This window comes from Ascidiella aspersa, chromosome 9 (assembly GCF_963924565.1).
Source record: "Ascidiella aspersa chromosome 9, kaAscAspe10.2, whole genome shotgun sequence".
NCBI classification, from domain to species: domain Eukaryota; kingdom Metazoa; phylum Chordata; class Ascidiacea; order Phlebobranchia; family Ascidiidae; genus Ascidiella; species Ascidiella aspersa.
The window spans coordinates 15728120-15741920 of record NC_139455.1 but is presented as its reverse complement, the minus strand read 5'-3'; the positions used below and the strand labels follow the sequence as shown (position 1 = coordinate 15741920).

The following is a 13801-nucleotide window of genomic DNA, read 5'->3' as shown; positions in this document are numbered from 1 at the left end:
AATTTCCAAGAGTATAGAAAAGGTACCCAATTTCTCCTGTTACAAGGCACCACTTTGGTCCAACCCTTAACAACATAACTGGAGTAGCAGTCAACAAGAGAAATATTGCACACAAGAACAAAATACTGGCACATGTTGTTCCAATATTTCCCATAATGTTGACGCTGCTTTGCAAGGATAGAATTCCTAAACAATATTGCACTTTTAACAACCATTATTATATAAAGTTATGCCGATTGCTTCATGACATAATTACAAGTTGACCAATAATAATAGTTGTTTTAAACAATGCCCTACTCTTTTTAAGTGGTATTGATTTTGTAGTGAGTGTGCTTTTATTTTAGGGTACCACGAAAACTTTTAGGGATTACGCCACAAAGTTGCGCCATACCGTGATGTCATAAAACAATTATTGTTAAAGACACCTGTTGTTCTCCAGTGAACTTTGGTGGCTATAATCAGTCCTAATCGCGCGCATCTCGAAATACTGCGTTTATTTGGTTGAAATTGGAAAAAAAATGACACATAAAAAGAGATTTTCATATTGCTCCCAAATAACAGCATTTGTAGTCTCATTTAAAACAATTGTACATAATAGAGTTATTAAGTCAAAACGGCGCCACATACCATATTGTGCATAGCGCCCTTTGGTTGAATAGACTTTATTTTTTGTTTATAGGCCTACATATTAAAGTTTGTCAAAAAATATAGCCTCGGCCAAAGGGGCATAGTTTACTTTATAAAGTGACCCTATAAAGTACTTTGCCATATGATTGCTAATATTGGTATTTTTTTGTTCAATTTTGTTTTTAATGAGTACTTTGCCATAAGCACACCAGCTTCCTATCAGCTATTCTAAACCATCTTTTAATGAGCTAATCCAAAATAAAAAAAGTTGTCTATACATTGTATCGTATCTTGTTTGGTATTACTTACCTATGTACACCGAACTACTTAGCAGAAGGGCAACAGTTAAAATGTAATATTGCGCCACAACGGAGGCACAACACCCGGGCATGATATATCTCGTATGTCGATTTTTTGGCACGCTTAAACTGCAATTCCAGTCCTACCGGTATATTATTGTTTTTAAAACAGCAATTCCCTAAAGTTTTTAAAACAGCAATACCTGTTAAAAATGTCCTAAAATTATTGACAAAAAAGTTTGTGTTGGTTAAATGTATGCATATTGTCAGGGCCAGATTAAGGCTCGACTGATGAGGGTGCAGTCCCAGCCTCACCAAAAAAATATAGGCCCTATGTGATCATTGCAAAATAAGAGTAATGCTTAAGATATCATAGACCACTAGTGCGAGATTATTTTTTTGTGTAAAAGTTTTTATTCCATCATGTCGATTTTTAAACCATTAGTGATTGGATTATATACAGTTTTTTTGTCGTTAGAACATGTTTGTCACTTAGAGCAGTGGAGACAATGCTCAAACACACTACAAAGAACAACTTGAATTGCGTTTACAGGCAGACATACACCGGCCCGGTTATTATCACACCAAAACACGATTTGTTTCGAAAGTGTTATAACTTATAGGTAACAACGAGGCTATCCACCTAAAAATGTTAAAATATTTTTTGCTAACTACAAATGCCTAAACTTTCGTGTTTAGCGCGAACTGACTTCAGTTGCATAATTGCGCACCCCATTTCGTCAACGCACACTTTTTAATATTACCTGAATACTGACTATATACTTTCTTATAATAGCTTACTTGGCTAGCATTATCTCAGCCGTAGGATTTAAGTCTAATCACCACACAACGTATGACGAATTGCAACTCAACAAGAACGCTTCCGGTAATGTCGTGAGACCAAATTCAAAGCAATGTGCATTCACAAACTATGCGATTTTGCGCCTGGTTGTTGACATTCATAATAATTTATTTCTATCTGTGCGTCATTTTTATAGTGTTCTGAGTCAATCTGCCGCTCAAAAATATGTTTTGCGCGGAAAATGTAAATCTTTATCGGCAATGCGAGTAAACTTTATAAAAATTGATTGTCATAAGATAGCCTATATGCAGAGTTACCAGACCACGCTTATTTCTAAGAGTTATGCTTATTTTTGACTGCAGTGTCTTAGAAAATACTAATGTGTTTATTGCAAAGAAACGTGATTATCTTTGAGTTGTGTGCTTAGTTTGTCTTATTCTAGAATTTATTAAACCTCAATATACTGTTGTGCTTATTTTTGGTTTTTAGAAGATGGTAACCCTGCCTATATGACTTTAAAATTTAATAGAAGGGCTTAATGCTCCGCAATACAAATCCGGGAATATTGTTGCAGAAAACGCAATACATTTTTTTAAGATCAGAAACTTAGGTCAGGGAATAGTTATCTAAGGAAGCCTTTTTGCATGGTCAAACATGTAGCTTATACGCGCATTAGCAAAAAGATGTACTGGACAAACATAATATTAAAACAAAAATTATATTTATCTGTGGGAATTGACGTAACTTTTATTATAGAGGATGTCCTAAGACAGGGGTTTTCAACCTTTTTTTGCTCATGGCCCACTAAATTAGTAAAAAAATGGCGGTGGCCCATTTAACGTTTAATGAAAAAACATAAAGTTTCAACAACACAATAAATTAATAAAGCTTGTACATTATTTCAAATGCGTTACGTCGCCCCATACTTAATGGCGTGGATTGGGACCGCCAAGGCGAGTAGTTCAATAAATAAAGCGGTCCAGTCAATATCATGAGCAGCCAATATAAAAACAAGTAGTTTATAATAAAGTGCGCCAAAGGCGCAGGAAGTTTTACGCATTACATTCCTTTATCTTTTAATTTTGCGGTTTTACAGACTTTCTGAAAATTTCAGAAACCAGTTAGAGTCCTAAAAATTGTACTTCCTTGCAACAGCTAACGGAAAACTGAGGGCTTTTGATAGCATTTGGAAAATGAAACCAGACATTGGTGCTTTATATTTTGCAACTTGAGATATTTTTCGAAACAACTCCCAAGACTAATTATAAAATGCCAATAATATTTTTACAATGATATTTTTTGGGTTTCGAGCGCATGTTCATAAATTTATACCTGAAATATTGCATAAGGTCAAAATACTTACAATACGACTGATTGAAAAGTACCCTGAAACACAAGTAGGCCTAACGCAACTACGGGAACGTCGCGGCACACCGGTTGCGCAGCACTATAAACGTAACAAAGAATAATACGAAAGCAAGGTGTTTGCCATTGTAAAAAGAAATGATGTTACAAATATAACATTAGGTCGAGGTTTTTGTTATTTATCTGTCGGACTCTTATGTGTTCATAATGACACGCTTTTTGACATCACTGTACGCAAAGCTCTGTGGCCCACAGAAAACAGCGTCATGACCCACTATAGGGCCATGGCCCATAGGTTGAAAACCTCTGTCCAAAGGGCACCTTTAGCCCAAGGTTTTATCAAAACTATCTGAAACATGACAACCGTGGGACCGTGGTATTCCTATCTTTTTATCATTTAGTGCAGTGGTTTTCAAACTTTTTTGAGTGCGACCCAAATCTGAGCTTTATGAGCAACTCACGACCCAAGCCTCAAACATCAAAAAATTTACTTTTTCTGATATGAATGAAACAAAAAAAAGACACAGACAACTAGATGTAGTACACAGTTCTATGAAACAATGATTGATTACAAACACATGATTGATTTATTTGTGTGATTGGTGAAACTGAATTTTTTTCTTTATAATATCAGGGTGGCTTGTTTGGTAACTGAAAGCTTACACCAGTCTTAGCAGCTACTGCAGTTGGCTATGGCTATACCAGGGTGTCCAACATGAGGCACGCGTGCCAAATGTGGCACACGACCTAACAAAAAATGGCACGAAAGCCCCCAAAAATTACAGCCAATTGTCAAAAAAGCCAAATTTGTTATACAGCCAATTGTCATTGTTTATTCGCAATACAAAACAATCCCAGCAATTACGACAACAAACAATTACTTCTGATATTTTAACATAATACTGTTTTTATTTTTTGTATAAAAGCGCTTTTAATATTACAAAAAAAATAGTAGGCCTACTAGACTTTGGCACGGAAAGAAATTGTAAGATAAAAATTGGCACGTCGGCATGTTTGTGTGTTGGACACCCCTGGGCTATACTGTAGCTGGCTACCATCTAAACGTTTATAAAACCACTTATGATGCAATAATCCAGGTTACAGATTTGAAGCAACATGAAAAGCTTATTTATGCAATAATTCAGTTATAATTGAATTGAAAATATTTGAAAAATAAAACAAAAAAAGTTCGTTTGCGCAGGATTGAATCACCATGCATAGAGCGACCCATTTTTTTACCCTGCACGACCCATACTTTGAGAACCACTGATTTAGTGTCACTTAATAAAAAGAGACTACCAGTCAATAAAACAGGTACCTTGACAGTTATAACAATTCGGTAGAGAACTCTGGACCTCTTGAATAGTAATAAATACGCTGTTTTACCTTTGTTTTATTCATTATGTGCTACAATAAAACAGAGGGTGTCACGTTTACAACCATACACAAGACTAATAAAACGTTAAAACAAAGTGATTGCGACATTTTGGGCACAAAGAGTGTAAAGCGTATTAACAATTTTATTTCATGACCATAATGCCAACGGACAGCTTTTGATAATACCTACTTGTATATTTGTGTTTTAAAATCTTTAGCACCACGCGCTGATAAACAGTTTTCACCACATGGCAAGTGCCCTGAAGTATCCTAAACATAATTTTGAAGCAATGGCAACTAAGTCACAACCTTAATGTATGATAGGCAGCGACAGCGTGGTACAACCAAATAACAATTGTTAACACCGATGCAGTTACAGATGTGCACGACAATACCAAGGTTAAAAATGGCCAAATAGTATGAAAAGAAAAGTGTACGACTTAATGCCTTTGCACAAAGCGGAAGCGAATTCGACACGAATGTGAACCATCAACAAACCAAACTGCAAAAATGTGATGTGGATGCTATGTATTAGGTTGCAGAAAGCGTACAAGTTGCGTGAAAGTTTAAAAAATATTGCAAAACATTTGATTTGGTCGGTAAGTTTTTTTTAATTTTGGGATTAAATTATTCTTAAACGAAACTTGGGAGACTGCATTACACTTTTTCGTTTTACCCATGTATGCTTCATGGTATTGCAATGCAATTGTGGCAGAATCTTTCATTAACGAAAAGTTTTTGAGGGTCCATCTTAATTCGCATTTTTAGCCCTTTTACTAAAGAATCATTATTTTTCAAATATGAATATGTGTCGTGCTTGTAATCTTACAGACCACTTATTACACATAACTCGAGCATTTGCAGAAAGAAAGGAACACATAATAATGGCAAAAGTTCTTACATTCGCATTTATTGCTACGTGAGACGTCTGGCCAGAAATCTCGACAATCATGCTGAAGTTCTTAAACACAACTCGCATATTATTATTTATTTTGTGATATCGAAGTTTGTTTCTCGGCATCAGAAGACTTTCTTCTCCTTCTGCGAGCTTCGGCTACAGCATATCCAACCGCAACCAGCGCGAGGTTGCCGATCATTAGGAAGATCTGCATCCGAACGCAGATCCTGCCGCTGAGGAAAAACCCGAAGAAAAGGCCGAGAACAATAAACAGGCTGAGCGAAGCAAAGGCAGTCTCAGCACGGTCGACGTAAAAGAGTGCCGTAATTGCTGCGTTGGAAAGTTAGGGCATGTAAAAACGGTAACGGGTAAAAGTTGATCAGTAAAGGGGACTTGATAGTTTAAACGTGTTAACGCGTATTTCTAGCACAGGTTGATAGCGTGTTTACGCACTATTACATGGGCCAAAAATATGTTTAAGCTAGGTGTAATTCATTTTAAGTTACGTATGGTTAAGTTTACTCACCGGACGCTGTTGTTTGCCAAATGCCGTCTGATGCTCCTAGCATACTTGCGATGACGTAAGTCCAGTAGTACCGGGATGCCTTCGTGGGCATCCAAAACAGTTGAGTCAGCCAATCCGACAAGTCAAGGGCAAATCCGATTGTCACAACTGGCACAAGCCCGAAGCGATGAGCCAACCGACCAACAGCGAAAGCTGTCAGGACGTTCAAAATCCCGTAGAAGCACATCACAAGTCCAATCTATGACGTTGAAACGAAGTATGCAGTTGTGCATTTGGTTTACAATATAGTATAACCATGTGCATATACCTAAACACAGTTTCTTGGGAATCGAGTCTAACTTGGGTTGAACTTATCTTTGTTTAAATCCGTGGTTCTTAAGCTAGGCGGACCTTTATTGGCGCCCTAAGCGGTCACGGACCCACTAAAAATTTTTTTTTTTAATTTTGAGTTTACCATTTCTTCAAGCATAACTATGAATGTTTTATATACAGCAGTATAGGATAGGGTAAATAACTATAAAAGTAACATTGTTTCCACCGTTTTTTAAACCATAAACTTACAAAACACTTAAAAACCGTTGCTTGAAATAGTTTATCACGTCCTTACAATTTTATAAAAACAAAGAAGTTTTTTTGCTGATTTCGTGAAAAACATCCAAGTTACATGATCGAAATATGTCATCTAACAACCATTGCTAATAAATAGTATTTTCACGAATTAACACATATTTTTTTACGTGATCAATAGTTGCCAATTTTTTTATTGTCGCGGGACAGCCGCTATGCTTTGGCCATTGATGAGCAAAAAAATAAATGAACGTCATCAGCAAAACTATAGTTCAGTAAAACAAATGTCAAACATGCCATTGTTAGACTGGCGGTTGTTCTTATTTCCTTTTACTAATATTGCTATTTTTCTTCAATTTTTGTTTGACAGTAAGTACGGCGACACCCCAAACAACCTCATCCAACCCCCCTTGGGTAAAGGGTGTCGCAGTAAACAACAGGAGTGAAAGTTAGCCGAAACGGCGTTCCGGTTAAAATAATTACTGCCGGAACGGCCTTCCGAACAAAGGGCTTTGGCCGGTATGCCTTACTGGTAAACATGTTCAGTTTTTCCTGGGACGACAACGTACATCACCTAGAATTAATTTCAGTTGTATATTTGTGTACTAGATCGATAACCTTACGTTTCGTAAGGTTACTTGTTCAAAACGTCCTGAAATTACGTAACTGTGTACAAATTGTATTATTGTTCCGAAAAAAAAAATGTTCTTCTTTGATCCCTGGACGAAAGTAATGTTTTTCTAGCTAGCACCTCAAAAAGACACGGATGATAATTCTTTTTTTAATTTTATTGCAAGAATAATGTACAAAAGGAACTGCGGAGGAACATCCCTATAAATACATTAATAAACGAGTTGCGGTTGTACCCCATAAGACATTATTATGGGTTAATTAACGAGTTCTTGTTGTGTAAAGCTCCATGAAATATTGAAAGATGTTTATAGACAGGATGTGCTACCTTATTATCGTGTATGATAATGTATTACAACAAATTGGTGATAGTCCATCAACAGCACGTTAGGTTCCAAGCGGAAATACCCAATTAACCTTTCAGTAACATAACAAGAAAGTCTCCATGCATTTGCTATAAGATACGATCAGAGTAAAATAATAATACAGCATCATTATGGTTACTTTTAAATGAAAGCCCTTATTTTAAAAGCCGGTACGAGTTGGAAAATGTGGGGGTGCCTTTCAAGCGTAATTCATTCTGCAAAATTTAATATCTTATTGTGTGCCATGTTGCACACTGTATCCTCGTTTAAACCAAAATTTAAACATACCTGCTACACTCCAGTCGTACAAGAAACAAACGCCCTTGTAAAATTTGAGGCTGCGTACGACACAGTTCCACCATAGTAGAGACCCACTGGCATTAATAGAAGGTTATCGAGAGAAAAAATATGGCGAAAAGTCGTCTTGATAGATGATGCCAGAAGATATAGCACGCGGCTTTCTGCAAACAAATCCGTATATATATATAAACATAACTGTTAAAAGAGGTCACTGAATAAACATACATTGCTTTCGGTAGTCAGGTAATATATAACGCATGACTGTGTTATATATTTATTAACCTATTTATGGCAGTTTAGAATAACGTTTTGAAGCCTTTTTACGCTTAAACGGACACGAAAAAGTCAAACAAGATTTGCGAGAAGCGCGACACATTTTGTCATCTACGTCTACATAGATAACTTTGAGCCGTGTGGACTCAGTTACACGAATGCGAAATCGAACAAACGCAATTATTGCGCGCTTACATGATTGCACACCAGTTATTTGGTTAATTTTTTTTTAACTCGAACATTGGCCAAACGTAATAACGCAACTTGTGACGTCATATCTGATTTTTTGTTTAGACCCAAAAGTACTTGTTCTTGACCTGTACGACAGACGCGAACTAAGCTCAGTTTGTTAAAAGACATAAGCACCTTGGTTTTCGTCGTTGGTGACAATTTTTTTAAGCGCAAATGAGTGAATGGCGATACTGGCGACTTGCATGAGAGCGTAGACGCCGACCAGCAGTAGAATCGACCAGCGACTTTGCGGCACGAATTTGTTTTTAGCGCCTGTTTGATGAAAATCCTGTCAGACACAAGCAAACGTTTTCCTATGTTTCTCCTCAAAAGGTAACGTTTATACTGCATGCTACATTTGTAGAATAGAAGAAGAGATTAACCCAATATATTTTTAGCCCCTGTTTTTTTAACTCCTATTCGAACTCTATTAATCTTACGCTGGTTTCCTATGCCCAATTGCCCACTTACATAACAGTAGCGGCTGCCGCACATTGAAATGTTGCTGTAAAGGTCTGTGGTTGCTTTTGTTGTGTTGACATTCAGGTGCCGGCCGCCGTACAACACAGCATACGATAGAATGTTGCCGATAATCTGGACAATAAACCACAAAATAAATGGTTATCAAACTATATTACCTATCCTATAGCCTTATCGGTAGGCTACCACTAAATTATCGAACTTTATCGGTACCTTTAAAAAATAATGTTTCAGCTAGTAACCACAGTTTTGTCTTATAATGATGATTCGTTCGACGTGAATTATTGTGTTTTGCCAAATATATGGGCCCAATTAGTACATGTATTCCACTATACATGGCCTACCAGACTGGCTTTCAGCATGGCGTAAAAGTGTCCGAACCATTTATTCCTCAGGTGATCGATGCTTTGCGAGGTTTGGTCGTCTTTATCTCTTTTTTCCCAAGTTTCTTTTACTAAGTGTGTGACAATAAGGGGAGCAGAAGACCACACGAACGCCTCGCCCAGAGAGCCAATCACTGCGCCTGGTATCATACTGTAATAACCTGTAAAAAATGTTGTTTTCTGTGGCAAATATAAAATATTGGCAGTGGCAGAAAGAACTGACATAATGCAATGTAATGAGTCAAGCGCGCATTTTGGCGCGTTGTCAACTTACTTAAAGAGAAATTTCCAAGAGTATAGAAAAGGTACCCAATTTCTCCTGTTACAAGGCACCACTTTGGTCCAACCCTTAACAACATAACTGGAGTAGCAGTCAACAAGAGAAATATTGCACACAAGAACAAAATACTGGCACATGTTGTTCCAATATTTCCCATAATGTTGACGCTGCTTTGCAAGGATAGAATTCCTAAACAATATTGCACTTTTAACAACCATTATTATATAAAGTTATGCCGATTGCTTCATGACATAATTACAAGTTGACCAATAATAATAGTTGTTTTAAACAATGCCCTACTCTTTTTAAGTGGTATTGATTTTGTAGTGAGTGTGCTTTTATTTTAGGGTACCACGAAAACTTTTAGGGATTACGCCACAAAGTTGCGCCATACCGTGATGTCATAAAACAATTATTGTTAAAGACACCTGTTGTTCTCCAGTGAACTTTGGTGGCTATAATCAGTCCTAATCGCGCGCATCTCGAAATACTGCGTTTATTTGGTTGAAATTGGAAAAAAAATGACACATAAAAAGAGATTTTCATATTGCTCCCAAATAACAGCATTTGTAGTCTCATTTAAAACAATTGTACATAATAGAGTTATTAAGTCAAAACGGCGCCACATACCATATTGTGCATAGCGCCCTTTGGTTGAATAGACTTTATTTTTTGTTTATAGGCCTACATATTAAAGTTTGTCAAAAAATATAGCCTCGGCCAAAGGGGCATAGTTTACTTTATAAAGTGACCCTATAAAGTACTTTGCCATATGATTGCTAATATTGGTATTTTTTTGTTCAATTTTGTTTTTAATGAGTACTTTGCCATAAGCACACCAGCTTCCTATCAGCTATTCTAAACCATCTTTTAATGAGCTAATCCAAAATAAAAAAAGTTGTCTATACATTGTATCGTATCTTGTTTGGTATTACTTACCTATGTACACCGAACTACTTAGCAGAAGGGCAACAGTTAAAATGTAATATTGCGCCACAACGGAGGCACAACACCCGGGCATGATATATCTCGTATGTCGATTTTTTGGCACGCTTAAACTGCAATTCCAGTCCTACCGGTATATTATTGTTTTTAAAACAGCAATTCCCTAAAGTTTTTAAAACAGCAATACCTGTTAAAAATGTCCTAAAATTATTGACAAAAAAGTTTGTGTTGGTTAAATGTATGCATATTGTCAGGGCCAGATTAAGGCTCGACTGATGAGGGTGCAGTCCCAGCCTCACCAAAAAAATATAGGCCCTATGTGATCATTGCAAAATAAGAGTAATGCTTAAGATATCATAGACCACTAGTGCGAGATTATTTTTTTGTGTAAAAGTTTTTATTCCATCATGTCGATTTTTAAACCATTAGTGATTGGATTATATACAGTTTTTTTGTCGTTAGAACATGTTTGTCACTTAGAGCAGTGGAGACAATGCTCAAACACACTACAAAGAACAACTTGAATTGCGTTTACAGGCAGACATACACCGGCCCGGTTATTATCACACCAAAACACGATTTGTTTCGAAAGTGTTATAACTTATAGGTAACAACGAGGCTATCCACCTAAAAATGTTAAAATATTTTTTGCTAACTACAAATGCCTAAACTTTCGTGTTTAGCGCGAACTGACTTCAGTTGCATAATTGCGCACCCCATTTCGTCAACGCACACTTTTTAATATTACCTGAATACTGACTATATACTTTCTTATAATAGCTTACTTGGCTAGCATTATCTCAGCCGTAGGATTTAAGTCTAATCACCACACAACGTATGACGAATTGCAACTCAACAAGAACGCTTCCGGTAATGTCGTGAGACCAAATTCAAAGCAATGTGCATTCACAAACTATGCGATTTTGCGCCTGGTTGTTGACATTCATAATAATTTATTTCTATCTGTGCGTCATTTTTATAGTGTTCTGAGTCAATCTGCCGCTCAAAAATATGTTTTGCGCGGAAAATGTAAATCTTTATCGGCAATGCGAGTAAACTTTATAAAAATTGATTGTCATAAGATAGCCTATATGCAGAGTTACCAGACCACGCTTATTTCTAAGAGTTATGCTTATTTTTGACTGCAGTGTCTTAGAAAATACTAATGTGTTTATTGCAAAGAAACGTGATTATCTTTGAGTTGTGTGCTTAGTTTGTCTTATTCTAGAATTTATTAAACCTCAATATACTGTTGTGCTTATTTTTGGTTTTTAGAAGATGGTAACCCTGCCTATATGACTTTAAAATTTAATAGAAGGGCTTAATGCTCCGCAATACAAATCCGGGAATATTGTTGCAGAAAACGCAATACATTTTTTTAAGATCAGAAACTTAGGTCAGGGAATAGTTATCTAAGGAAGCCTTTTTGCATGGTCAAACATGTAGCTTATACGCGCATTAGCAAAAAGATGTACTGGACAAACATAATATTAAAACAAAAATTATATTTATCTGTGGGAATTGACGTAACTTTTATTATAGAGGATGTCCTAAGACAGGGGTTTTCAACCTTTTTTTGCTCATGGCCCACTAAATTAGTAAAAAAATGGCGGTGGCCCATTTAACGTTTAATGAAAAAACATAAAGTTTCAACAACACAATAAATTAATAAAGCTTGTACATTATTTCAAATGCGTTACGTCGCCCCATACTTAATGGCGTGGATTGGGACCGCCAAGGCGAGTAGTTCAATAAATAAAGCGGTCCAGTCAATATCATGAGCAGCCAATATAAAAACAAGTAGTTTATAATAAAGTGCGCCAAAGGCGCAGGAAGTTTTACGCATTACATTCCTTTATCTTTTAATTTTGCGGTTTTACAGACTTTCTGAAAATTTCAGAAACCAGTTAGAGTCCTAAAAATTGTACTTCCTTGCAACAGCTAACGGAAAACTGAGGGCTTTTGATAGCATTTGGAAAATGAAACCAGACATTGGTGCTTTATATTTTGCAACTTGAGATATTTTTCGAAACAACTCCCAAGACTAATTATAAAATGCCAATAATATTTTTACAATGATATTTTTTGGGTTTCGAGCGCATGTTCATAAATTTATACCTGAAATATTGCATAAGGTCAAAATACTTACAATACGACTGATTGAAAAGTACCCTGAAACACAAGTAGGCCTAACGCAACTACGGGAACGTCGCGGCACACCGGTTGCGCAGCACTATAAACGTAACAAAGAATAATACGAAAGCAAGGTGTTTGCCATTGTAAAAAGAAATGATGTTACAAATATAACATTAGGTCGAGGTTTTTGTTATTTATCTGTCGGACTCTTATGTGTTCATAATGACACGCTTTTTGACATCACTGTACGCAAAGCTCTGTGGCCCACAGAAAACAGCGTCATGACCCACTATAGGGCCATGGCCCATAGGTTGAAAACCTCTGTCCAAAGGGCACCTTTAGCCCAAGGTTTTATCAAAACTATCTGAAACATGACAACCGTGGGACCGTGGTATTCCTATCTTTTTATCATTTAGTGCAGTGGTTTTCAAACTTTTTTGAGTGCGACCCAAATCTGAGCTTTATGAGCAACTCACGACCCAAGCCTCAAACATCAAAAAATTTACTTTTTCTGATATGAATGAAACAAAAAAAAGACACAGACAACTAGATGTAGTACACAGTTCTATGAAACAATGATTGATTACAAACACATGATTGATTTATTTGTGTGATTGGTGAAACTGAATTTTTTTCTTTATAATATCAGGGTGGCTTGTTTGGTAACTGAAAGCTTACACCAGTCTTAGCAGCTACTGCAGTTGGCTATGGCTATACCAGGGTGTCCAACATGAGGCACGCGTGCCAAATGTGGCACACGACCTAACAAAAAATGGCACGAAAGCCCCCAAAAATTACAGCCAATTGTCAAAAAAGCCAAATTTGTTATACAGCCAATTGTCATTGTTTATTCGCAATACAAAACAATCCCAGCAATTACGACAACAAACAATTACTTCTGATATTTTAACATAATACTGTTTTTATTTTTTGTATAAAAGCGCTTTTAATATTACAAAAAAAATAGTAGGCCTACTAGACTTTGGCACGGAAAGAAATTGTAAGATAAAAATTGGCACGTCGGCATGTTTGTGTGTTGGACACCCCTGGGCTATACTGTAGCTGGCTACCATCTAAACGTTTATAAAACCACTTATGATGCAATAATCCAGGTTACAGATTTGAAGCAACATGAAAAGCTTATTTATGCAATAATTCAGTTATAATTGAATTGAAAATATTTGAAAAATAAAACAAAAAAAGTTCGTTTGCGCAGGATTGAATCACCATGCATAGAGCGACCCATTTTTTTACCCTGCACGACCCATACTTTGAGAACCACTGATTTAGTGTCACTTAATAAAAAGAGACTACCAG

General features: G+C 36.5%; 1 protein-coding gene across 1 annotated transcript; it reads right to left on the bottom strand.

The window, feature by feature from the left end:
• Positions 1-5453: 5453 nt before the first annotated feature.
• LOC146133221 (protein unc-93 homolog A-like) lies at positions 5454-9273 on the bottom strand. Its single transcript, XM_083397683.1, has 5 exons — positions 9085-9273; positions 8732-8854; positions 8396-8549; positions 5895-6086; positions 5454-5698 (listed from the first exon to the last, which is right to left on the bottom strand). Exons 1-5 carry the CDS (start codon positions 9271-9273, stop codon positions 5454-5456), a joined length of 903 nt encoding a protein of 300 aa, XP_083253809.1.
• Positions 9274-13801: the final 4528 nt, after the last annotated feature.

Bases quoted from the DNA above. Each gene is read 5' to 3' on its own strand.
- LOC146133221 (XM_083397683.1), bottom strand. From the start codon at position 9,273: ATGATACCAGGCGCAGTGATTGGCTCTCTGGGCGAGGCGTTCGTGTGG. The intron at 6,087-8,395 runs GTGCTTATGTCT...ACGTCCTGACAG, and splicing joins CACCAACGACGAAAACCAAG to CTTTCGCTGTTGGTCGGTTG. The intron at 5,699-5,894 runs GTGAGTAAACTT...TTTCCAACGCAG, and splicing joins TTGGCAAACAACAGCGTCCG to CAATTACGGCACTCTTTTAC.